The sequence below is a fragment of the Numenius arquata genome, chromosome 9 (genome assembly GCF_964106895.1).
Source record: "Numenius arquata chromosome 9, bNumArq3.hap1.1, whole genome shotgun sequence".
Taxonomy (NCBI): Eukaryota; Metazoa; Chordata; class Aves; order Charadriiformes; family Scolopacidae; genus Numenius; species Numenius arquata.
Window position 1 is genome coordinate 58,519,363 of NC_133584.1, and position 27,152 is coordinate 58,546,514.

The following is a 27,152-nucleotide window of genomic DNA, read 5'->3' on the forward strand; positions in this document are numbered from 1 at the left end:
AGGATGGGGCCAGGAGAAGCCAGCACATCTCTTCGGGTACCCAGAGCATCTCTGGAGTTCTTCAGGTGTGAGAGGTTTTATCACAAAACTGCATTGGTCAACGGCAATTTCTGCAGTGGCTGGAATTTCAACCCAAATTTCAACTCAAACTTATCTGCTGTCCAACGCAGGTGGGCCAGACTTGTGAGTGGGCCATGGGCAAGTTGGATCACAGCAGGGAGAAATTTTCTCCGGAGGCCACCCCTAACTGAGGTCTAAATCCCATGGAAGTGAGCACAGCCCGTGGTTGTTTGGCCAGAATCCACGATGCTCAGTCTTACAGTGCTTTGTGGGCACATCAGGGTGGTCTGTAGGGATGTGGGGAGATCCTGGCCCTCACAGCCCTGGGGACATGAGGAAGTGGACAGAGTGCCCCTCCACACCTGTATGTGTGGCCACCCATGCTTCTGCTCTGGGAAAGGCCCTCCCACAGAGGGCCTGTATCCCAGAGGCTGCCTTTTCCTGGCAAAAGGACAGCATTTGTAGGAGCTGTTGGCCATATCTCAAGAGAAACAATGAAGCTGGTGGCAGGCTGGTGCTTGGGCACTCTCCTTGGGTTGGGTCTCAGAGGGAAAGATGCTCCCTCCCACCAGGCTCAGATGAGGCAAAGGGCTATAGGGAAAGACGTACATCTCCAGTTTCCCACCTGAACACCTCCAACCACTTGGAAAAAGCCATGTCAGAAATAGCTACTGGACAGAGAACCCTTCCCCTTCTCATCGCAGCTGTGCCCAACTCCAGACAGCTTTCCCCACACATAAACCCCCTCTTTTCCCCACAAGCCCTAGCATTTACTTGTCCTCCTCTCCTTTTGCAGCATATCAAAAGAACAGCATCCCTGCAAACCATCCCTCAGGGCTGGATCTTAGCAATTGCTGGGCAGTGTCCCCATCACCTATCTACCCCACAGATCTTGGGGAAGGAAAACAGGGGCGGGAGGGAAGGGGGAGGCAGGGGGGAAGGGGGAGGCAGGGGGGAAGGGGGAGGCAGGGGGGAAGGGGGAGGCAGGGGGGAAGGGGGAGGCAGGGGGGAAGGGGTATCACATGAAGCAAAGATGGGAGAGGAGAAGACAACAGAGAAAAACCTTCTGGGCTTCTCCCCACCCTCAGGGGAATGTGGGCAGGGATAGGATGTTCCCTACTTGCCTGCTTCCTACGCAGCTGCTCCTGGAGACACGGTCCGAGGACGGACGGACCGCTGGTCCGATCCATGACAGATGCTCCATGGGGCTGAAGGCCCTCGCGGACTTTCTGTGTTAGAGACCTCAGGCTCCCACCGCATCCACACCATCCATGGGACCGACCGCTTTGAATGTTATACCCCCGGATCGCAGGAGCAGCCTGGTTTTGCAAGCGCTTTTAATGGACTTTCTTTTTTTAATCAGGTCTTCGTGTCAGAACCGACTCTTTTCTTCCCCCCAAGGATTCCTTGCTCTATTTTGAATATAAAAATGGTCATCTGGGAGGGGGTGGGAGTTGCACTTCCCAGACAACCTGGCCAATGAAAACAGCAGGGAGGAAGGCGAGAAGCCCAAAGAGAATCCAGACACAAAACCCAGCAAAACCCACAGGCTATTAACAGCTGTCATTAAAAACAGCTACAATGACTGTGAATGGGTTGTGTTTCCACTATGCAAACCACCAAATTTTAGGAAGCAGCTGAACAAACTGGCTTTAGAATGATCTTTCCTTTCCGTGATTAAAAAAAAAAAGAGACCTTTTCAGATGAAATGCATCTCGTTCCAGTGAGCCCCAACCCTCTATGAACCTACTCAACCATAGCGCTGAGGAGGCAGCGTGGTCTAACAAATGAAGACCTGGACAGGGACTTGTGGGTGACTCTGAGGAAGTGACTTTCTCATTCTGCCTCAGCATGTTCAACAGGGAACCTGAAACGCCTCTGTCCTAGGAGATAAATGTTGTATAAGAAGCAAGATCTGTTTCTACAGACTCCTGGGGCTTCCCGTAGGGTGCATAAAGAGCTGGCTTCTCTGGGGTGTTTTCAGTGTATTTGTTTAAGCTGTTGACCCCCATAAAAAACACCGTGTAAACCTCTGTGGGTTGTTGCATGGTGTCATTTTTACACACTATGGGGCAGCTGGAGGGAAGAGACTGTTGGTCTCAGTGACCTCGGGGCTGGAACGACCTCGTGAAGTTTGCACTTCAGCTGCACTCACTGAGAAGGACAAACACAAGCCGACATCCGCCGAGTGCGAGGTGCAACCCAAAGGTCGCCCACACGCTGGTGATGTTGTTTACAGGAGAAAAGGCTTCGTGGAGCATCTCTAAGCTGAGGTCAAGGTGAAGGACCTTTACCAGGCGGAAAACCTAAGGACAAGACGAGGCTGGCGGAGGACACGATGCTGTGTGAGATGGGAGAAGTGCTCCAGGATGGATGTGCCCGATGCCCCAGGACTGCTTGTGGGGCTGTGAAGTGCCCTTGCCAGTAAAACCCCATGAGATACATGGCATGGAAATCAGCCTTGGCTCTGAGCTCCTAACAAAAGAAGGAAATCCCATGGAGGGGGGTTTTGCAGAGGAGTCTGCAAGTACTTGGGGGTCACGCCATGCTTCTTACCCTAGAGGGCCAGCACAGGGGGACTCTAAAGATAACCAGGACAGACTCCCACCCCATCACCCCTCAGCCAGGTGTGCTGCAGAGTCAGGCCTGCCCTTTGCATACCAAGAAGATACAGAAATGAAGAAGCCCTCGCAAATTCGTCAGACTTCTCCCTTGCCAGCTTGCATTTCAATTCTCCTCCAGCTAAGGGCAGGGGAGGCCGGGGACAGATAGACACAGTCGAGTTGGGCCTGGGGAAGGAGAGGACAGCTTCAGGGTTAGCTGGAGCTCTTTGAGCTTTAGGGCAGGGTCTCCTCCTTTGGCGGGGAGCACATCTGAGGTACCTGACCTCTCTTTGCTAAGCGAGCTTCACTTCCTATTCCCATGAAAAGGGAAGTTGTTTTTTTAGAAAGCTGCTTGTTTGCCCACCGCTGAGGGAGGAAGGAGGAGCTACCAGGAGGTGCAGCAAAGGCTTAGAAATAAGCTGGTGGCTGCCAAGTCATCTTGGGAAGCAGGGCCACGGAGCAGCAGCTCCAGACAGAAATCTGCTTCTGGTTCGAGACACGGTCCCGATGCTGAGGGTGGGGAAACCCAGCAGCTGCAGCCGGGCTGTTGCGAAGACCCTTCTAATGATGGCCATGGTTCTAGTGGCTCACAAGCAAGAAGTAAAAATAAAAAGGATTAGATACAGTGTGGTCTGCTTATTGTATCCCAGGGAGGTTTTTTTTGGTATCTAAGATATCCTGGCATGTCACCTGGGGCACATCCCTTCAACCCTGTGCCTCCTCTGTTTCCTCCAGGCTGGGCACCTCGTGGGCACGAGACGAGACCCGGTGTCAAACAGCCCAGGCAGAGAGTGCCCTTCTGCAATTTGCTTACTCAGAAAACATGAAGCCACAGCCCAGGGATGTCCTTTGAAAGCAGCTGGAGGGAGACCACTAGAAAGCATGTGAAAAAGGGCACTAAAAAGAGAGAAAGTCTCTCGTGTGCAGCTCCCAGGTCACTCCAGATGGGCTCCACCTGCCCCCTCTTCCCCATCCTGAAAGTGCAAGCCACAGTCTTACCCAGCTGAGTAGGGTCTGTCTGGCAGTTGTTTCCACCCTGTTTTCATACATCAGTCTCCAGATGTTCTCCAGTATCTTTGCAGGCCTCTACATGAGCGTGCAATCCCGAGACTGCCTTTTACAGCCCCCTGTAAGAGCTGCAATGGAGACCAGAGGTCCAGCCCATGCGATAAATGCCCATGGGCTCCTAGGCTTGCCCCTAAGAAAGACGCCTAGGACCTACCACTCCACAGGACATGGAGAGGGACCAGAAAAAGTGGCAGCCTCCCTCCAGATGACCCACCGCCCACCAGGTTGACCCCACACCCATACACCTACACTGGTGGCCCACTGCATAGCCTCCTTCTGCAGCAAATGCCCCCTCCCATTGCATTTTACCCAGTTCACACCAAACCAAAAATCTTTCTGTTAAGGTGTCCGCTGCAGAGGTGACTCTGGCTTTAACCTGAAACCACCAAGACGGATGAAGGCACCTCTCCTCTTCCAAGTGGCCCCAAGGGCTGCTTCCCTCTTCCCTATACTGCTGCTGTGAAAGCTGGGCAGCCCATTCCTTTCAGATAACGTTTTCATGGTCTGGCCGTGTTTTTTTCTTCCCTGTTAAGAATGAGTAGCTGAATGTACCTTCTGAACCTCCCTGTTTCCATTCCTCTAGCAGATTAAAAGCTTATTTAATGCAACGTCCTGTTGCTTCCGGAAGAGGCTGATGCGTTATAGCCAACTCACCAGCCTCCATTTTGAGTACTTTGACTCTTGGAGCTCTCTGAAGCATCCGCAGCATCTCGACTAGTAAAATGGGTGATATCAGGCCTTGTTCTCCCATCCTTCAGAATTAGGTGGCTACACCCAACCTCCTTCTAGTCCCCCATCCCGTGCTGGCCTGATTGCTGACGTCGCACTGCCCACCTCTGGAGTATCTGCTTTCCAAAAGACAGGTTGCCCCTTTTCCCCCGATTTACTACCCTAAACACATCACCATGTTTGGGATGACACACAGACACAGGTCCCTCATGTAGCCCCAGGTACCAGACAACCCGAGTGCAGGGTGTTGATGGGCTCCCTCTTGTTTCACCATTGTTATTTATTGCTGAATCCCAAGGGGATTGCAAGGTTATCTTGAGGGACTGGAAAGAAAAAGATTTCATCTGGCCCCACTTAGGAAAAGCCATTTTAGAGGGAGAAAGTGACTTTTTTTTTTTCCTTTCTCTTCTTCTCACATATAAGTATGAGAACTAATGAGGAGAAATACAAACATTTTAAAACAGACACCCTTCTGGTGATCTCATGGAAGTGTGAATTTCCACTGTCTAGAATCAGTACAACTCCTTACGGAAAGTAGCCACTGGAGAAGCAACTAGCACAGCCCTCTGCCCTGAGGCAGGGTCAGCCCTCACAAAACCTTGCTGGAGGAGCGTGTGGTCCGTGCTCCGGAGACCCTGCCCATGCTGAACATGATGGTGGCGATTCATCTGTCCTACCCACACCAATCCTCCCTGCCAGGCCTCCTCTACACTGCTCACACCGTCCCTATTCTTGGCTACGTGCAGTAGCCAAGACCCTGGCTCAATATTATTTTGCTTTTGATGAAGTAAAGAAAAAAAACCACACACAATACTATTTTTAATCCCTTATTCAAAATTAGAACATGAGCTTGTCTTTCATAATTAAAAGAATATTCATGCTCCTCTATGGTGCTTGAAGGAGATAGAGATGCATCAGAACAAAGCCCAGCTTCGCAGCTAGGACTGTTGCAGAAGTTATTATTTATAGCACAGAAGTGATGGGTCTGATCCACTCTCAGGTTACCTCATTTTTGATCTGGTCTAATTCTATTGCATCAGAGCCAGAAGAAATCTTATTTCCTCATATTTTTTTCCCCCGTGTCCATACTCTCACTAGCATCAGCAGGACAAGTTGATGCCCGGTTTAAACAACCAGGATTTCTTCCCACCTGGTTGCTGTCTCTCTTCCAGAGAGTCCCATGGTCTCAATCCCCTTCTGTGCACAGTGGTTATTCACTGGCAGCCCACTCAACGACTTCTACACAGAACTTTTTTTACCCACTTTTCCACCAAAATTTCCAGGAAAAAAAGTATTCCACAAGAAATCACCACTCTTGAAAAGGTTCTGTCACTAAAACACCCTGCATATTGGCATCTTTCACTGGAAAAAGAATAATTTCCCATGCAAGTTTGCTACATAAATGTCTCAAGCAGCTGCGGTCTTCTTCCTGTGCTTCTAAAATGGTGAAGGCCAAATACGTAAGAGACAGCCAGGAAAAACTCTTCAGATAAAAGTAGACATAAAACTATGTAAACTTTTTATATTGTTTTCTCCATTTGCTTAGTATGACCTTTGTTGTCCCTCCTTCCCTCACGTATCGCAGGTGATGTCTTAATTTTTCCATAAATCAAATTTATCCTCTATTCAAAGCCAAATTCTCAAGCATCATCCTCTCATGCACATATTTTGAGATGTTCTGCCCCAAATGTTCATGGTTCCAAGCCATTCGCCGTCAGCAGCTATTTGCATAAATATGGATGCCATCATGGCTCGGGTGTTGGGCAGACAAGTGGCTGGGCTGAAAGAAGTCCAGCAGCTCCTCTGCCCGCGGCATTTTGTCAAGGTCTTTCTTTCCCACCCCAGGGTTTCACGGAGAAGAGGGGTATCTTCTTATGAGGACACCTTGTGTGACCTGATGGTCCTTCACCACTAGCCGCCAGAACCCAAGGAAGCACAGTGGTCTGAAAATAGGGGAGGTTGTCACCTCCTGCGTACGAGGATACACCACAATGTAGTAAATTGGAACCCAGAGGACTTGTGCCAATCAATTCTTTTGCTTCTTGGCCATAAGTATCTTTAAGCAGAGAGCACAAAATGTTTTTTTAACCAACCTTCATCCACCAAAAGTATCGTATATTCAACCATCAGTAAGGCAGACCAGACAACCCGGACAACTGAATAATTTTTCACTCTTCTCAAAGAAGCAAGGATTCATTTGTAAACCAAGTGTTTGCCCTGTCTGCTCTGTCTCCTACGAGCCTGACACGCAGGACCCAAGGAGTCCTGCACACTGCTTTTTCATCAACACCACATTTCACAGTTTCCAGGAAAGCAGAAATTATCAGAGAGATTCAGTCAAATTCGGAGAATAGTTTCATAAATATGTAAATAAATAAAGATGGGGAAGTGCAGGAGGGAGACTTTGACAAGGACACTTCACTGCAGAACCCACACGTATTTCGCAGGACAGCAGAAATGTAGGACTGGCCCCTAGAAGGTCATTAGTCTGGTGGACTTAACGTTGCGTCTGAGACACCACCTAAAGCTTTAAATGATGGAAATTCCCACTGCTCCCCATCAGTATCTCCCGGGCCTCCAATTCCTGTAGCCTTAAAATCACTTCCTAACGATCAGCACTAATTTCCTTCGCTGGAAGACCTGTAACTCGTTGTCCTGCCCATGGTGGACATGAAGTGTATTCTCTCCTTCTTCACAGTGGCTCCAGCAAAAGAAGCAACATCCCTTCTTGTAAAAATTCCTCCTTGATCACACTTTCCACACCTTTGCTCAACTGCATCCCTCTCCTTTGGGCATTTATAATTGGGTTTGGAAGTTTGAATAGGCAAGCCCACAATGTTTTCCAAATTAAAACTGACCAACATTGACAAAGGCAAAATTGCTCCGTAAAACCGCAGAAACATTGTTCCCCTCCTCGGTTGCAACATTTTCTTGGAAAAAATTGTAATTAGAAGCCTATTTTTTTATTTCAACACAAGGAGCTGTTGTGTTTTGATTTTTTGTTTTTGGTTTTTTTTTGCGGGGGGAGCATTTTTTTTGGCTGGCCAGTGAAATGAATTCACATGGATTTAACCCTGATATGGAAAACAGGCTGACCCATGAGAAGCACATGGCTTGTCCAGTATGAAATACTGGAGGTCTGGTTTACGTTCATGTTGCATATGTTGCATTTCAGCATTTATTTTAAGCAATAACCGTGACCCTATATATCCTGTTTTTTACAGTGATGTACTTTCGAGTTTCACGGTGGTGCAGCCACCTCTTCCCCAACAAATATCAGGACCCTGAGGCTGTAATCTGTGGCCAAGACCTCTGCCAAGGAGGAATTGTGTCCTTCTTTACCCCCTCATCTTCTTCTAATCTTGCAATGTGGTGCCAACCTAACGAGAAAGCTGACTTGCACCACATAAAATGAAGCAGTGGATGGAAACTTTGGGGCTGCTGAGGGCTCCAGCAGGATTTAGCCCCTGGTATCTTGCAAAATTTTTGCCCATGATTGAACCCCGTGGGCCTGGAGGAAACGACTGACTAGAGAGGAGCTCACCCACATGGAGTCAACGCTTGGTTGCCCCCAGAGTCTTGTCAACCGTGGAAGAGCAGTGAGGAAACTCCCTTTTTAATGCAGAGAGAATGGAAAGAATGAGGGGAAGGAAGGCAAACAAATAATGATGAAATAGTAGTGTGCCCAAGTGCTCCTACGGTGCCGTGACCCCCGTGAAATCCATGGTGATCTGTTTCCACACCTGACCGAGATGACAAAAAGCCTTGTCTGCACCTAAATATGGCCTCAAGATGTTTTTGGATTCTGATGAGGACATAAAGGTGCCACAGAGGATTAAAGGCTGAAAGGTCAGTCAAGAGGAAAGTCACAAAGCAGAAATAAAGGAGCCGATATCCTTGTTTGAAATGGACACACAGCCCAGATTGTGCAGAAGCCCAGGATGCTCAGCCTGGCATACCATGGGCTTATTTAAGAGGGGTTGGGGAGCTGAGACCATCTCAGCTGAGAGCCCAGGCTATAAACGCACGCCAGAGCACCCCATACTGATTAAGCAGAACACAGAAAGTCATTAGAAAAGCAGATAAAGAAAAATCAGTAGCGCCTTGGCAAAATTTTAACTTAAATATGTCTTGAGTCTATTTCTCCTCCATCAGAAAATTCAGCCATCGGCTTTTTAGTCCTTACCCTCAAGGTGCAGTGATAGTCCTATTTTGGGAGAACAAAACAAGAATGGGCCAGAAGTTGGTTTTTTTCCCCACAGGTTTTTGTGCATCAGCACACTGATAATGCTGCAGGAGGTCTGGGAGGACAAACAAAATGTGGATAAGAAACCATAAGCTCTGCAGCCTTCAAATCTTCTGATGAAAATTACTTAAACCTTGACAGAATGACTAACAGCATATTAATGAGGGTGCCTTTTCTGCCCTGCAGCTGTCCTTTTTTCTTCTTTATTTCCATCTGCCTTCTCTTCTCCAGCACGTACCAGAGCAGGGACCACGTGTGCGTGCTCTGAGTGCAGCAGGAGCCCTCGCTGCTGACAGCATACACACCTTGTCCTGATTTTCCACTTTTAAAGACCAATAATGAATTAAATATCACAACAGCCCTGCAAGAAAGGCAAGAAACGCCCCCATTTCCCAAGTGGGGTAGTTGAAGCATCTCGAAGAGCATTGTCTTGCCAGGCATCACTGGCCACGAAGCCTTAAATATACAGCTGAGGAGGTTTGAGATGCAAATACCCCACAGCATGGCAGCTGCTCTTCCCCCCCAGAAGTGGCACAGCAAGCAAGGTGGCTTCTGAGATATCCAGGCTCCAACTTACAGCGCTGTGGAATTTTGAGTCTGGCCTAAATTTTAATGAAAAATGAAAGTTATAGACTTAGTGTAGACTCTGCATGAGTTTTTCTCTCCTGACCAGGGGGAGAAGCAATAAGTCCATGTTTCCTGTAACTCCGTTGGAGATGTCCAATTTGCCAGAAGTTTTCATAGAATCATAGAATGGTTTGGGTTGGAAGGAACCTTAAAGATCATCTAGTTCCAACCCCCCCTGCCATGGGCAGGGACACCTTCCATTAGAACAGGTTGCTCAACCTGGTCCACAACCTGCCACTGGTTTTAACCTGCCACTGGTTTTACCAGCTTGAACGGAAGAGCTGGTGAAAACAAAATATTACCTCCGAGGAGACCATCCAACCCCTGCGTGGGGCAAAAGAAAGCAAAAGCCCCAGATGTGCCTCTCAGCAGAAGGGGAATTAAAGCCTCAACTCTCTGCACCGTACGCAGCACCCACAGGTTCAACCCAGTGAAGGTTGCTGAGTTGGATCCTGAGCATCCAAACTTCCCTCTCCCCTTAAATTTAGAAATGGGTCCCTGATTTAACTGTCTCCCCTCTCTCTCTTCTCCAAGGAATTCAGCTGGAAGAAACTCATTCCCCCCTTGCTATTTAAAGGGCTTTCATCTACTTTTATTTGATCTGTGCCCAAGAGACAACTTGCCGGGTCAACGTCTGATTTAGAGCATCAGTCCCACCTCAGCGAATGCCCTGATTTCAGCCCTGAGACCCTGCCAGAAGGAAAGGGAGATACACCCTGCCCCGATCCGTGGCAGCACTATGGCCCATTGAGCATCGCACTCCCAATCTTTGAGGTCTTAATTACCACTGGTCTGTAGATGGGCCAAATCTTTAAACGCTTTAAGGGGATGCGCCCAATGGAGCGCCAGACGATAAACAAGCAGCAAGAATGAAGCAAAATTGCTGGAAAATTGTTTGCACTTACCTGCCAAGTCCTATGTTCGGATTAAATCATATCCCGCTCGATCCTAGTTGTCCACCAGAGTTAAAAAATCCCTTGCCAGGTGCGTACTTAAGAACATAAGCTCGCCTTAATGAGTTTTAATCCTTAGAGCACGTAGAAAGAGAAACCCGAATTCTTCTTGGCGCTGTCGGTTGACTGCTGTTAGTGGTTTCCTGTCGACAACAGCTGAATGACAAATCGAACTGGTTTGTTACACTTATAGCAATTAAAGGCTGGTCGTATAACCACACCGCTCATTTAGCTCTACTGTTAGAACGGTGTCTACCTTAGAAGAACCGTTACTTGCAAAGGCTCGGCGGGCTATAAAAAGTACCGTCCCACTACAAACAGTGCCCCGAATCGCTCTCATTCAGGCTGGTGAGAGTTGAAAGTCATCCCCTGGAGCCACAAGGTGTAAAACTGGTCTGCAAATGGGAGGGGAAATATGGGTCCTGGAGCTTTCTAGATTGGCCCATTCACAGCTGAGAGCAGTCTGGGCCAATAGCAGGGGTGGGGAGATATTTATTGCATGCACTTAACCTTTGGGAGAGTTTATCTCCAGTCAGGTTCTAGTCTGAACAGTTTCCCCTTTTGCAATCATCTAGGTTACGGTGCTGTGATCTCACTCACTTTCCATTTGAGGTTCTGTTTCTGCTTAAAATCTCATCTCAAGAGAGTGGTCTTGTTCCTCTGCAGAGCTGGCTGCCTTTCGGCAATGAGTGCGAGTCAGCTGATGCCATCTAGGGCACGGGGGGAAGAGAGGTACAGGAGACAGCTGACGGCACATCCTGATATCTCTTTATCGCTCGTATGTAAGATTGTGTAAGATCTGCCTTCCCTCTAATTTGTGCAATTAGCTACCAGCTGTATTGCAAACAGCTTTGCCTGGGCTGAGCTCCCGGTGCCCACCTGGAGCTGTTGTGGGAAGGGGTCAGCTCAGATCTCACTACAGTGGGATGTTTTGCTGCCTGATATCCTCAAGGGTCTTTGGGCACAGCTTTCTTTCCAACCATGCAATACTGTGAAGCTCCATCATTTAGGGCTACAGAGACGATCAAAGGAATGGAGCACCTCTCTGCTGAGGAAAGGCTAAGACACCTGGGGCTGTTTAGCCTGGAGAAGAGAAGGGGGAGAGGGGATCTCATCAATGCTGAGCAATAGCTAAAGGACAGGTGGCAAGAGGATGGGGTCAGGCTCTTCTCAGTGGTGCCCCATGACAGGACAAGCAACAACAAGCACAAGGTGAAACACAGGAAATTCCATCTCAACACTCTTTTGAGGGTGGCAGAGCCCTGGAACAGGCTGCCCAGAGAGGGTGTGGAGTCTCCTTCTCTGGAGATGTCCAAACCTCGCCTGGATGGGTTCCTGTACAACCTGCTTTAAGTGACCCTGCTTTGGCAGGGGGTTGGACTGGATGACCTCCGAAGGTCCCTTCTAACCTCTACAATTCTGGGATTCTGTGATTCTCGTTTACACCCTCATGAGCAGGGTTTCAGACCCACCAACCCACCTGAAGTCCAGGAAGCTGATGTGTGTCACCTACTGACCCTTCTGGATTTTGGATGGAGCCTCTGTCACATCAAGGCAAGTCAGCCAAAGCTTCGTCAAACAGGACAACAGGGATCCTGCCTGAGGCTGGTTGAACAGTGGGAGTTTATCAACTCTTTTTTGAGATGAGGGATGACAAATTTATGTAAGAGAAAGTTGAATATTGGGTCTTGGTCCCGCAGTTTCAGGTAGTGTCATTAGCTGAGGTAACAGCCTCCAGCTGATGGCTGTATGGGGGATGGGGACAACCTCCCAACTATGGATCTCTCTAGAATAGTGGTTATTGGGAGTGTTGCAAATGTTTGATTTTATGGTTCATTCACTAGGCTGAAAAAGCAGCAAAACAGAATAATCTAACAAGCAACATCATTTAATTTGCTTTCATTTTAATGCCCCAAAAGTGGGTCAGTTTGGTCCAGGAACATGTGAAAAAGCAGAAGAATCTAACAAGTGTCAATGTTTTACTTGTTTTTGTTTTAATGCCCCCAAAAGGGGGCAGTTTGATCCATGAACATGAAAAATCAAACTGTTGGGCTGAAAAAAAAGTCAAAACCAATTATTTGTCTTTCATTTTTTGCCCTGAGCTGAAGCTATTGTTCAGATTCAGTTTGTCAGGCCACGGAGGGTTGAAGTGAAACTGTATTTTCTGACAGACAGGTACAAATCCAGGAAATTTCACCCAGCTCTTGTCATGGGAGTGAGCAGAAACTGACTCTTGACACTGAGGGGGGTAACAAGGACAGGGATGGTTGTCTCTTCATCATTTCTCCATCCCAATGTAAAGCAGGTATCTGAGATGGGCCTTCCTTGCCTCTCCCTTCCTTGGCTCAGGAAGCCAAGGAAATTAATTGAGCGTAGCCACAGGTTTTTTTTTAACTGAAGTTTGGGGATATGGTGTCCACCCAAGATTTTTAGTGAAGATGCCTTAATGGGTAGCCAGGTAAATTTGTAAGGGGAATTTTGGGTTCACTAGCAGTTCTGGAAAGTAACTTACAGCAAATATTTTGGGTGAAAGTGGAATTCAAGACCTTTTTCCAGCAGAGAGGTGGAAAAAACTATATATCAGTCCCGAGATTTTAAGTGCTTTTTGCTTCTATGCGTTGCTGCAATGAATTAGATTAGCAGGTTTCTCAAAGGAAAGTCATTACAAATGAGCCACTTCCAACCTTTGGAAAAGGTTTTGAATTTCTTTGGAAATGATTTCTAGCTCTTCAGGGCTTGGGAACTTTCTTTTCATAGAATCATAGAATGGTTAGGTTTGGAAGGGACCTTAAAGATCATCCTGTTCCAACTTCCCTGCCATGGGCAGGGACACCTCCCACTAGACCAGGTTGCTCAAAGCCCCATCCAGCCCGGCCTTGAACCCCTCCACTTTTTGGAATTGGAGGGAGGAATAATTCACTAACTCAGTGTACACACTTGTAAAGCTAGTTCTGCAGTCACCAAATTGATTCGTTTTTATCCACGAAAAAAACAGGTGGGCTGAAAATTCCTACCATGTTTTCAGTAGAACTTCAGGCACAGCTGCCCTTTGCTTTTGTCTTTGATGTTGACTCACCTGGGAGAAACCCATGGAGAAAATATCGCTGATACCTTCAGGCAACACACAATGCAAAAAACATCACGACGTTCCATGATGGTGAAACTTAAGAGACCTGATTTCCTGTTGATGCTTTGGTGTTTAACACCCTGAGGGTGCTCAGCATAAAGCTTATCCTCTAGTGGACTTAGTCTCCTCACTCAACCACCTTTCTGCATCTTAGAAACATCTCCTCCTTTACCACACTCAGCTAGAATTCACCAGAAAGTTTACAAGTTATTTGGTAGGAGGGGTTGATGGATGGACCAACAATACAATTGGTTTGGAAATTCATAGGAAAACAAAATACCAACCTCTGAAAATACTGAGAAAGAAACCTAATGGCTCACAGGGACGGTAGCTAAATAAGGAAGGTCAAGGTTAAGAACTACTCCAAATGGCAGTAAAATATTTCCAGACCCCCACCTTGTTCTGGAAGCACTTCACATACCACTGTCTTTCCCCTGCATCCCTACATCACTACTCTACCTTCATCTACCTGCAGGACATACGGTCCCAAAACCAGATTCCCTCTTGCTTGAAACTGTTTTATGCTGAAACGGCCCCAGAACTCTCTGTTATTCCAGAGCTCGATTCCTCCTCGTGCTACATCCCACTAATTGTTGCTTAAGCTGCATCACACTTCAGGTTGGGCCTGAAGTCGGGGGTGGACAACCCTTTCCATGGGAAAGGCAATTCCTCTGTCCCAGCGTGAACATCATTTTGGCAGGGTGAGGGGTAAGTGTTCAGCATCATTCAGAAGCAGAGTAGGGCCAAACATGTAGGTGCAGGGGGCTTGTCCTTGGGGTGGCCTATTTCCCCTCTGTTACTCAGAGACCTTGTGCCAGCCCAGCTGGGAAAAGACATCTCTTAAACAAGCTGACCCAGACCAAATAATGGAGAAATACTGCAAAAAGCCAGTCCCAGGTCCCTCAGTGATCCATGGAGGTGAACAGACAGGTGACCACAACCCTCTGCAGGTCTTCCATGCCTGCATCTGTTCCGATGGGGTGACCAGAGGACAGCATTAGCTGGAGACCTGCTGCCCTCTGTAGGTGCTTCTGCCACATTTCCAGGTTGACTGGCTCCCAGGTGGCCCTCCAACCGTGTCAGAGGGCTTTCCTGATACAAGTCGCTGTGCAAGGAGTGAAGGCTGCACCTGGCTAGGATAGAATGGTGGTGGTTGAGAGCACCACAGCCTCCTCTCCCAGCCCAGCCTGGGCAGGTTGAGCCCCAGGGACTTTGCTTTGGCAGAAACCATTTATTTGGTAACCAACTGAGAAGCAACCACCGATGTTCCTAGAAGATGCTCCCAGCATGTGGTCTTACAGAATGGCCACACTCCCCTGCTGGGAGGTCCAGCTCCTTCATGCTCTGTTGGCAGGAGGCCTGCAAGGAGAAATTCCCCAGAGCCAGGAGCCAGGGCAAGAAGCTGATGGTTCAAATCCAAGCTGTGTTGAGCCACTGTTGTTATGGAAGAGGAATGACCACTTCTACCCATTTCTGGTGATACAGACGCAGCTCAGAAGGTCCAGATGAGATTTAGCTGATTATAGGGCACATCTACCTTATAGCATTTGTGGTGCTTCAATTGGCACCGGAGATCTGGGTTCCCAAGAAAGCCTGGAGGGAATTTCCACTACAGTACGTAACTCCCAGCTTGGGCTTTGCAAAACCACACCCCAGCAAGGGCTCAGGCTTGGATCCGAGTGTTCTCAAGGATTCAGATGTCCTCTGGAAAAGGTGCTGTGCCCAGGGATGTTGTGGGATGCGGCTCCAGGAACTGACAATTTCTGCATCTCTGAGCGCAACAGAAAAGCCTCACTTCATCTGAGCAAAAAAAAAAAGTAATAATCTGAGCCATAGATACGGACAGAGTTAGTGTTGCAGAGGTTTATTTTGACTCATTACACCTAATTTCAGGTGTTCATGGCAGGTGGTTGAGGTTAAAGCCTCACCACCAGCAACGTTTTGGTAGAAGGAGAAGAGCAGCTCCCCACCACAGGGTTTTTTTTTGGGCGAAGACAACTTAAACGAGATAAATTCAGGCCAAAAAAACATTTGAAACCCACGAAGGGACTTCAGAGGGACCTGGCTTCAGCCTTTCACTGGTGTCTTATGGCAGCTCATTTGAAATCCATTACACAACTAAATTAAAAATAAACATTTACAGAAGAGGGAGGGGGTGACAGTGTGTGGTCTGTTACTGCCATGAGATAGATGTCCAGCCTTGGTAGCGACACCTCTGCTAGTAAACTCACCCGTGCTAGACCTGGTCTCTGGCCCTGGGGCCAACCGACCCCCTCTGGCCACGTCCATGCAATTAAATGTTCTTGGCTATCAAATCTGGGTGTCTGCATCCAACTCGTCTGTCAAGAAGGGGCCCTGGTCTTCCTCATTCCTGAGCCACGTCCCAGGATTGCTTGCCCCATGCCAAAACCAAGACCAAGGACCGCGTTTCTCCAAGCTCCCCGTGCCCATTCTCTGACACCGTTCGATTCATGGGCACAGACCCAGGTTTTTTTTTGTTTTGATGAGATGTTGCAGGAAATGTTGAACCACCCCTTTGCTGCTAAGAGCTTAAATGCAGCTGTAGGTCTGTGTCAGAGGGCTTTAGCAGGAGGGCAACAGCTCTTCCATCTCCCTGGTCCTTCTCCATCATCGGTAGCCCCTGGAAGAGTGGGTGCAAGCCATCGGGTGACTGCCTGCAGCACACCAGGCTGAGTTTGCATATGCATATCTGAAATATGGTAAAAAAAAAAAGGGTGCTGGTGCTGGCAAAGCAGAAAAAAAATATTTAAAAAAATTGCATTTGCATGAGAAATGGGAAAATGCTGTTCTTCGCTCTTTGGAGTCTGAATTGCAGCCTCTCGCAGGGTGCCCGCTCCCCCTGTGCTCAGTACTGTGCAGATACAGCATCCAGATTGGTGGGGAAGGGGGGTCTGGTTGGCATTTGAAGGTTGGTGGGAAATCCCAGCCCTGTGATGGGGTTTGTAAGGCATTTGTTGGGATGCGGGACTCAGGAAAGGGCTGTAAATCTCTCCCAATGCCCGTGGGGGAGAGGAGGAATGGTTCAGGCAGGAGAAGGGGAGAGGGGGGAGGGGGGAGGGAGAAGAAAAGAAAAAGGAGGCTGTAAGGGGTTTTCTCTCACAAAAGCTGAGTGTGGGAAGGGGCCTGGATGCTGAGGTGTCAATGGCCAACTCTTAACCCTTTGCTCCACCAGGTTCACACGCATGGCCAGTGGTCCTGGGCCACCAGATGTGCAATAGCTGCATGGTGGGGAGGGATGCGGGGGGATGCTTCTGAGATCTGCCCCCCCAGGCTTTGAGGGGTTAACCTTCAGCTCCTGGAGAAGGAACCAAACCCCCTCTGTCTCCTGCCTTTGCTTCTGGCCCCTAGTCGGCCAGCAGCTCTGGGGCACGTGTCTCTACCAGTCCCTCCTTGGAAGCAGTTAAAATGGTTTCCAGCCCCCGTGAGAGCAACAGGCGGTTTCCCAGTATATAAGACAGGCAAAGGCTGGTTTCTGAGCTGGTTTCTGGCCGGGGACGGGTGGTGCCAGCAAGCGGGTACTCACCACGGTGCCCGGAGATACCCACCCCAGGGCTTCCCAGAGATGCTGATGCAGCTTTGCAAAACTCCCCTCCACACACACACACACACACACACGCTGACCCCTGGGCAAGACGTGGCATCTGGAAAACGTTATCTCAAAGCTCTCCCCAGTGCCAGAGGACCCCAGGCTCCTCAGAGAAGGGCTCAGAGCTCTCCGTGGCATGCAATGGGAAAAGCCACGGGGACACCAGCCCGGTTCAATGTCGGGAAGAGCCACAGGATCCTTTGGGAGTAAACCAGCTCCCCGGGCATCTCCTGTGAGCTTTTTGGGTCCCTGCCCCAGAGAGCACCCCTTCATCCCTGTCACCCACGCCGAGGGCATCACTCCCCCTCCTCCCTCCTTCGGGTGCCGGAGTCGGAGGATGTTTAGGACCCAGGCTGTGCAGCTCCTCCCTTTTCAGGTCTCTCCAGGGTTATTGCTTGGTGGGAGGTAGGTTCAGGGCTTGGTGGTATGAATGAAAGAGAGAGAGAGAGGAAATCTGGACTGAAAAGCTCAAACTGGAATAGCTCGCCTGTCTCCAGGCAACCAGCCTGACGCAACCGCTGGAAAAAAAAAAAAAGTCCCTTAAATAAAAAAAAAAAAAAACACACACACACACACACAGAGATTTCTGAAGCGAGACGGAGAGGAGGATGAGACAGTCTCCTGAAGGCACTGGTGACACTGCTCTGCACATACCAAGTTGGAGACCCGAGGTGGAAGGAGGGAGCCAAGATGTCCGTGCCGCCTTCCCTCTGACTTGGTGCACGGTAAGTTTGCTGCTGGCGTTGGCTTGGCCGTGCAGGGTCTCGGGGGGGAGCACAGCCACCCCGGGGACACCCCACTGAACCCAGGACTGCAGCTGGCTGAGAGATGCCAAGTGCAGGAGGGGACCCCCAGCTTTTCTAGCCCCATGGAAAGGGGTACCAGCAAGGACCAGATCCCTGGGGAGCATTGTGGTGGTGGCGATGGGGACCCACCAAGTTCAGCAGTGGGGTTTATGATGTAGTGGGGCTGGGGGCTTGCATTGTGTGTCCCCCCCCCAACCGCAATCTCCTGCCTTGCTGAAAACCCCCAGAGATGGCTGGCTTGGTGGCTCCCCGGCGACTGGGACAAGTTGGAAACCAGGGCAGGGTCTGAGTCCTCCTTTACAGTGAGGCTGGTGGGTTTTGCCATCAGCTGGAAGCGGTGGGGGGGGTTATTCACCACTCTTGGGGGGGGGGGGATTTTTCTGCTCTGGCTGGGGTGTAACGGGGAAGAGTCTGTCCGGGTTTCAGCACGATCACTTGTTGCTCTCTCTGCCCCCCTCCCTGAGATTTGCAGGAGCAGCCCTTGGCGAGGTTTTGTCAGCTCGTGTGGCGCAGACATAATGGGATGGAGCGCGGTGGCCTCGCAGGGCGTAGCTACCTTTGATTTTTGAAGCAGGCACTGCGTGCCGAGCAGAGCAGGTTTCCACCTGCTCAGGTCTGGCCCTTGCAGCTCACGTTAACACCGAGGAGGGGAAAAAAAAAAAAAAAAAAACCCACCAAACCAAAAAACAACCCCAAAAAATCATCACCTAGAACTTCTTCAGAGCCCTTTATAACAGCTCGGGGCTAATAATTAAAATAATACCGTCAGCCCACACCCCTCCCAGCCCAAGCGCCTGTGCAAGCCCAGCCAGCACTCCCCGGTGCGATGTACACCCCGGCATCACCCCAGTCCTACAGCCTTGCATCCTTGTCAGTCCAGGCAGACTGACACCTCTCCCACAGCCAGCACCCACGCGGGGCGACGGAGACCCCTCCCTATTTTCCTTGGGATGCTCCTTGTATTATTCGGCACTGCTCAGCCCTTCGGAGCTTTTCTACATCGGGGATTGCAGTGGAAGGGCAGTTAAAATGGACAGAAACCAAGTGCCTTGTTCCCAGTGAGGAGCTGTGTCCAGCTGATCCCTTCGTCTTTGTCTGCGCATTCCCGGTATCCTATGGACACCCCACTTTTCGGTGGGAAAAAGCCTGTTTTGGCTGCTGGGGGGTTTTCTCTCCGCCAGCCATCATTTCAGCATGCCAGGGCTGTCACTGTTATTTGCACCTCCGATCTCCTCCGCCTTCCAGTGCCCGTTGCAGTGGTACCTCTTCACGGAGGGGGATCTGTACGACACAACAAAAAAAAAATAAAGCAGAATGGGAGGGAGCCGGTTTCTCCCAGGCTCTGGGCTTGGAATAGCTCCGCAGCCATTAGGTGTTTGCAAAATGTAGCAGAGACACTGCAGGGAAAAAAAAAAATAAAAAAAAAATATTGAAAAATAATCAGCCTTAGAGTAAGGCAGCCTTTTGAGGAGGGGGAAGGGGGGGGGGGTGTGTGTGTGTTTGCAACCAGCTCGCCTTAAATAATATTAAATAACAAAGTGCAGCTCAGCCCTGGGAGAAGGCAGGTCTGAGTACAGAGCTTGTGTGATCATTGCTCGGGCGGCCGCCGCGGCAGGTAATTAGATGGGACAGGGAGCATGTAAAGGGGATTAGGGGATCGCCAGCGGGGCTGACCCTTCTCCTCTCCCCCCATCACTTTAAAGTGGAGCCTCGGGGTCTCGTATGGGAGCCGACCCCGGAGCTTGTCTCTGCTGGGGGGGTGAGCTCAGCGCTGGGCAGGATGGAGCTCAGCGCTGGGCAGGATGAAGCCCAGCAAAGCCGGAAAGAGGGTGATTCGGGTTTTTGGTTTGGTTTTGTTTTTTTTTTTTTCCTGAAAATATACCCTTCTGCCTTCCACGCTGCATTTAGGGAAAAATAACTCCCTGCGCCAGTCTCCTGGGAAGAGAGCATTTCTCAGCCTGACCTGGCTCATTCCCAAGCAGTCCCAGCCCTTCACATTACCCTGGTTCCACGGGCACAGAGGTCCCTGCCTGCTCCGTCTGCTCTTCCCCTGCTGAAACACGGCTGTGCTCAGTGTGGCAGCAGGGAAAATAAGGGAAGAAACTGGCTCTGCCAAGCCACAGGTCCTTTGGAGGCATATCTTGGGACAGGTTAGGTGTGTCACTTCCAGGATTACGTCCCAAGACCTGCTAGGACCTTGGGGCAGCGCATGGAGAAGCAACCCTAATCATCATCACCACCATTATCATCATCATCCTCACCCTTATCATCATCATCCTCACCCATGGCTCCCTTTGCATCTCAAGAGACCTTACCAGAAGATGACCCGGGTGGATGAGGTGTCTTCACCAAGAGGTTATAAACTTGCTTTTCCTGCTGCTGCTCAATCCCTTTCCCTCTAAGGGTAAATATACCTGGTTTTGGCTGATGGGCTGAGAGCATTGACCCCCCCCCAACCCTCCAGCTTCCCAGTTTGCAGATGCTGCCCACTCACCAGAAGACTGGTTTGCGGGAATGCCAGACATCTGGCAATGCCCATCTTCAGGCAAGATTTCCACCCGGCTGCTGGAAATCTGTTGATGGATGGGAGCTGAGCTGATCTGAAAATGGAGCTGCCAGGGTCCATCTCTAAAGCAGGCAGCAATCTCCATTCTGTTTCCTTGCAAGGAGCCTGCTTGATTTTGTGCAGGGGAAGCAGGAATGATAAGATGTAGGTAGACAGGAAGGGACAGATGGATTTTTTGAAGCAGGTTCTGACTCTTACTAGTGATGCTGGATAAATACCTTAGGGGCAAGGAGTGCAAACTGGTTATCTCTGCACTTCTGCTCCGCTCCTCATGTCAGGCTGGTGGATTGGCTGTAGTCACCCTCTGCTCTCCCTTCTTCCCATCATTGCACTGTTTGGGGGTCCATCTGGGGGTCATTCGGGCAGAAGGATGTGCCCGGGCGAACCCTCACCCTGCTCCAGGTCATACCTGAATGGAAAACCCCTCTTCCTTCCCCCATCTATCTGTAAATGCCATGCCCACATCCAAAGGGCTGAAGCAGCAGGAGAGGATGCTTCCCTGCTGCTGCCCTTAGCGTCCAAGCTCTCTGGGAGGTCTTCTGGGTTGTTTTTTTTTGTGGCAATAAAAGGACAGGATCTCCAGGTGCAGTCTGGATCCCATTAAGCTGGGTCCTGTACCCCTATTTTAACCCACTGCATGGGGCAGCTCTGTGACCACCTTTCCAAGGGCATTGCATTGTGGAGCAATCCACAGGGACAGGAACTTGGTCTCTTCCCTGAGCTTTATCGTGTATTAGGCTGGAAGTTGGGGCTGTGCATGTGTGAAGGGACGGGGTTAATGTGGGCAGCCCTGCAAGCAGGTCTGAAGGAAGAGTCACCAGACCTGGACCTGCACTCATGATGCCCAGCTTGGTCACTTCAGTGTCTTCATCTAGTCTCTGGAAGAAGTTAATAGCCCACACAAGTGTGGCCAGAAAGTCCCCATGGGCACTGTGTCCAGTGGGCTCTAACTGAGGGCTGGGAGCTCTGCCATGACCCCTCCAGCCTTGCATGGGCAGACCCCCTTCCATCCTGCACCAACCATGCTGAACAGGCAGAGAGCGTCAGACCCTGATGGCACCAATTGCAGCAGGGACCTCTACCCTGGAGGGAATCCTGGCTGCAGGGTCAGGCAGATCTTCAGGTTGCTGGTGTCTTCTTTTGGGGAGAGGGAGGCTGAAAGTCACTTCATGACAGGCGAGGAAAGCATTTGGGAAGCAGGTCAGTTTTCTGCAGGAGCAGATTTCAGGTGCTACAGAAAGGGATTGGGTGGCCAAATACTGGATAATGTAACCCAGGGACATGGGGTCTCCTCTGAGTCGGTGGGATGGCCAAGGAAGTGATGTGCTCTCCATCTCTGTAGGAGCCTGTGCTGCTTGGGGGGGCTGTGGTAGGGGATCCCAGGGTGAGGAAGAGCCCGAGCTCCCCAAAGCCCACACAGCACAGCAGCTCCTCTCCTGAGTGAGGTCATTTTTGGCAGGGGGAAAGGAGTTATTGATGTGCAGCTTCCCTGAAAGGGAACCCACAGGTTTCAGGGAGCCATGGAGTTGGCCTGGATGGGTCTTTCCTTCCTCCGCGTCTCCACTGCCCGGAGGATGGTCGGGAGCCTCCATCCACCCGCTGTGCAGCAGCCGGAGTCCTCCCATACTCCATTGCTATGGCAACCCCCTTGCACAGGCATCTCCTCCTCGCTGCCCTGCTGCCGACCTGCTACAGACCTCCAGGGGGGTCAGCCACCCTCACCCCATCCCTGTCTTATAGCTGTGCTGAGAAGGAAAGCAAAATACATCTCTCCCTGCACGGGGTGTGCACACCGGGCATCATCCCCCCACCTCTTGCCCACCTCAGGGTTTCTTCAGCCCACCGTTTCAGGCTCAGGGTCCTCCTCAACCCCTGGGCACCTGCAGAGCTCAATGATGCAGGTGCAATTTATTCTAGAGCTTTCTTTTGAAAAATCAAGGGGTGCCTGCATGGTCCACAGGGTGACACCGATGCACCCCAGGCTCCGTGGATCATAGAGGGTGTCCCTGCGCTGATTATAGTCAGAGCACGGGGACCCAGACAAGGTGGAGAAATCTGAAGATACCAGAGGTGAGCCTCTGTACATCCCTGAAGATCCTCAGAGCTTTTTTTCCTGAAGGCCAGTTACATGAACTGCCTACTCAGGGAGAGGGAAACTGAGGCATAAAAAGGGCTGAAGTGCTTTTTGAAGGTCATTAACAGGCTGAACCATTACTTCCGTCCCATTTAACCCACGCCAGAAGTGTCATCCATGGGGTTTGTGGGTACCTCTTCATCCTGCAGAAGGTCTTCCTTCAGCCTGGGCTTTGTCTCATACTGAGGCTCTTTTTTCTTCTCAGAGACTAGACGAACAGAGTAACACAGACTCTTGCAATCACTGCTGATCCTCTGCAATAAAAAATGGCATTACAATAACCTGAATTCCACCAGGAAGAGTGAAGGGAGCAGAATAATGTTCCCCACACCTCTGTCCTGGCTGATAGTTGTATTTATTCTGCTTTTTCCCCTCTCGTTTCCATCCTGAGTGTTTCTCCCTTCTTTTTCTTTTTTTTTCTTTCTTCTCCTCGACCTCTTGCTCCCCAGCGTGTGACCTTCCAAAGCACCGTGTGCCCTTATTTACGGCCCTGAATATAACAGGCTGTGCCTCCCTGGTCCAGCACTTGCCAACCAACGCTGCTTTGTGAATGCCTCATGTTCAAAGCTGGCCAGGGCACAGAGAGCTGCTGGGGAAGGTAGAGGCACATAAAACTCCTCAGGCACGTAGAACTCCCTCAGGGTAAAAAGCTGGGCCTGGCATCATTTTTGCAACCTCCCTTTTGACCGTGAAGAGCATCTGAATTTATTGTTCTCCATCATCGGTGTTGATAGAGCAAAGCTTGTCTCACACCCCTGTACACCTCCCCTTGCCTCCTTACCCCATCACACCTGGTTCATCAGGGGACAAACCAGGATGATCTCCTGATCCGCTGCTCTAATGCACAGGCAGGGATGTCTGAGGGTGCATGATGGGGACAGGTCTTCTCCATCTGCTGCAGGGCTGGAGGAATGGCCACATTGGGAATCTGTGGTGACAGATTGTGCCGCTGGACCTGGTTTCTTAGAGCACAGGACAACCCATGAGCTTCACGAGGTGTGTCTGGCGTGGGAGAGAGCAGGAGTTGCATTGCTGACCTGCAACCATGCAAAAACCAAGCCTCAGGGCATGCCAGCACTGTGAGTCTCAGTGTGGTAGGACTTCACACCCAGCCCAGTTTGACAGTCCTGTTATTTCTCCATCCTGGTCATGTGTTTTTGCTAATCCTTTTGCATTACAGATTGCAGGGGCAGTTAAGCTGTCTTCTCCAATTGAGAGGTTATCCTCCCCCTCTGCGCTGCCCTGGTGAGGCCCCAGCTGGAGAACTGTGTCCAGTTCTGGGCTCCCCAGTTCAAAAAGGACAGCGAGCTGCTGTTGAGGGTACAGCAGAGGACCACAAAGATGATGAGAGGCCTGGAACATTTCTCTTAGGAGGAAAGGCTGAGGGACTTGGGTCTTTTTAGTCTGGAGAAGAGAAGACTGAGGGGGATCTGATCAACACTTATAAATACTAAAAGGGAGGGTGTCAGGAGGATGGGGCCAGTCTTTTTTCAGTGGTGCCCAGTGACAGGACAAGAGGAAATGGGCACAAACTTGAATGTAAGAAGTTCCACCTAAACATGAGGAAGAACTTCTTTGCTGTGAGGGTGGCAGAGCCCTGGAAGAGGCTGCCCAGGGGGGTGGTGGAGTCTCCTTCTCTGGGGACATTCAAAACCCACCTGGACACGTTCCTGTGCAACCTGCTCTGGGTGGACCTGCTTTGGCAGGGGCGTTGGTCTAGATGATCTCCAGAGGTCCCTTCCAACCCCATGTGATTCTGTGAAACCTAACCCAACAAAGAAAATTAAGGGATTTTTGTTGTCTGGGTGACCTAATGTGTCCTGTGCCTTCAGTATTGATAGGATTTGTGCAAGCGAAGGGGGAAACCCCTGAGCAATGGGTCTTAGCCAGCTGGGAGCAGACCCTCACCCCATTTTAGTGCTGTAACAGTTAATTAGGCACCCTGAGACTGAACCCCCTGAGACTGGCAGGTGTGATAATGAAGACAAATCAAGGGTTAATCACTTAAACGCCCTTGTGTAGACCAGGCTGGGGGGAAATTGAGCCTGGGAGATGTCTGTTGGCTTGAGCCAGAGGCCAGGTTTGTCCCTGGGAATTAGGGAGCTCCCAGGCAGCAGAGAGGTTTGTATTACAGCCTCACACAGCGGCATTTTTCACACGTTTCACGCTTTCAGATCTCTTCTTCTACAGCCGGTCTTTAATCTTTAAGGCCAAGATATTGATAGGAAATTAGAGGCGGCTCCTTTCTGTCGTTTTTGTGTATGGATGGGCTGGGGAACAGATGTGCCTACTTAGGGGTGTCCCTACAGGAAGGAATGAGGAGTTTCACATTGCACCTGGGAGGAGGTGAAGGGTGGGTTGGGTCAGTGCTGTTTTCAGGAGAGAAAAATCAAATCCCTCCCCAGTGATGGGGAGGGAGGGAAGGGGAGATGGCAGCGGGGCTGTGGCAAAGGGGATGCTCCAAACTGCTGTTGTGCTTTCAGGGTCCGATGCTGTAAACGTTAACTGGGCTCTACCCAGGGCGCAAATAGCGAGAGTGTTTTGCACCCTGAGGATTTTATACACGCTGAAGACATGAGGCAAAGGAGTTTATGGTGTCTCTGCTTTGTAGCTGTGGCATCCAGAAAAGTCAGCCTTACAATAAAAATAATATCTCTGTTAGGGGTTATCAAAGCCAGTTGCCCGGTGTGGAGCCGCAGCAGACGTTATTGGGCTGCTGGTTTTGGCCACCCCTAGCAATCTCCACCTCAATGGATGGAAAAAAAAGGCTCGGAGGTGAAATCTTTAAAGTCATTAGGTGTTTCACTTTGTTGATTTCGGCAGGCTGAAGCTGGAAGCAAGTGAAAATCATCAGCATGCCCTCAGCTCTGCAGAGGATCCATGCAAGAGCTGGTGCAGGACCAGGCTCTGACAGGGCAGCCCTCTGCTTTCCCCTCCATACGGTCTACGTTTTCAACAGAAGAAGGAAAATTGTTGCTGCTTCAGGCATGAGAGCCATTGGCTTCAACCTGATATAGTATCTCTGTGTGCTCCCGCTCACCGTCAAACTCTCATTAACACAAATAAGAGCAGGAACAAGACCACAACATGACTAATTCTCCACCCCCAGACTGTCTGTGTGTATATTATCAACTCCTCGTTGTGTGCCTGCACACAATTGTGGGATAAATCTTGCTTTCTGTTGCCGTTTATTTTAAATTGAATCTTCTTACTGAAAAGGTTCGAGAGGCATAATTATGGTCTGGGTTTCAGAGCTACACACGTCTTTGTGGGCACAAATAGCAGGGGAAAGAATGGCTGAGTAATTCGTATTGCTGTGGTTTAGTGCATCCACTTAGAAAGCTGCATAAGTCCTGGCTGGTCTTTCTGGGCACATTACCAGGCAGGCAAAGAAGTATTTTGTTTTGTGTTTGACGTGGTAGAGGAGAGCTCTGGATCTATTCCTAGCTCAACCGTAGATGAGCATACGACCTTGAGAAAGTCTCTTATCTGATCTTATGGGCAAATGAATACAGAAGCTGCCTGAGCTTAACTCTTGCGGAGTAGTTTGAGTCCTCTCTCCCTCCAGGTCCCACAGTTTGGTAGACCAGGTTTGGGCACAGCTTCCCAGAGTCTACAGGTGGTGACAGGAGGAGAAGTGGGGAGGAAGTTCCTGGCTCCTCTCTGCTAGTCCTCCACCAGGGTGTTTTCAAGGGGACCATTGGACCATTCCCAGTGGGCAGGCTGGACGTGGTGGCCGGTGGTGGAAACCACAAGGCCAAGTGTCCCTGAGTGCGGGCATCTGAACCCAGACCATGCCAGCACCTTGGGGCAGTTACTCCCACACGTGGCTGGGGATTGTGCTCCTGCCCTGAGCCTGCTGGACAGGAGGGACATGGTTCTTATAGCTGCAGACTGTCATCTTTAGCAAACTTAGACCATTTTTTAGCAAACCTTTTCCCTTTTTTAGGAAAAAAAAAAAAAAAAAAAAAGCCACTTTCCCCAGCTCTCCTTTTGGCTCAAGTTCCTGGGAGAAGTTTGGTTGTCTTACTTCACCTGGTCCTGTTTTGCCTAAGTGGAAAGATGTAGGTTTGCCAGCCAGGAAACCAGCAAAACAGTGCCTGCAGACACTCCAACCCCCAGCAACAGCCATTACTGTCTCCAGAGGACGTTGGGTTGTGTGATACAGCCCCAGAGGGGTCTGTGAACGTGTCCTGGTCTCCTTGGCAACCCTTTCACAGCCCCTTGAGTTAAGACCGGAGATGTAGGTAACCAGAGCTTCCCTAAAAGCCTGAGCCTGTCTGTTCCTGCCCCAAAAGCAGTCAGATAGCTGAGGTAAGGTAACACCCCCCAGGAGCACCTTGGCAACGTGCCTCTCCCAAAGCCCTCGCTCCCTCTGCTGCAGCAAGAGCCCTCTCTCCCTTCTCGCTCCCTTTTCCTTCTCAAACTGGAAACCAACTCTCTGTTTTTCTTCTAGGTGTTCATCCAGGGCCAGAGCGGTGCTTGAGCAGGGGCCACCACCACCACGGCTGTCCTCTGAGGGTCTGTGTCTGTCACACCGCAGGAACTGGTCCAGCCCTGAGGGTTTCCCACCTCCATCCCTTGCCCTTTTCAACACATCCTTATGCTGTTTGACTCCCAGAGAGG

The 27,152-nt window shown here is 50.1% G+C and overlaps 1 protein-coding gene across 2 annotated transcripts in view; it reads right to left on the minus strand.

Moving 5' to 3' along the window:
• The window catches only part of BLK (BLK proto-oncogene, Src family tyrosine kinase), a 46,619-nt gene extending 35,991 nt beyond the window's left edge, over positions 1-10,628 (minus strand). Inside the window, exon 1 of one of the 2 annotated variants that reach the window (XM_074153753.1) lies at positions 10,239-10,628. Coding sequence is in view for 1 of the 2 variants with exons in the window: in XM_074153752.1 (XP_074009853.1) it covers positions 1,185-1,264 (80 nt within the window). In the remaining variant the exon portion in view is untranslated. Of the gene's footprint in view, positions 1-1,184; positions 1,265-10,238 lie in introns of those variants that run through there. The other variant, XM_074153752.1, reaches the window with a different exon arrangement.
• Between the last annotated feature and the right edge of the window lie 16,524 nt (positions 10,629-27,152).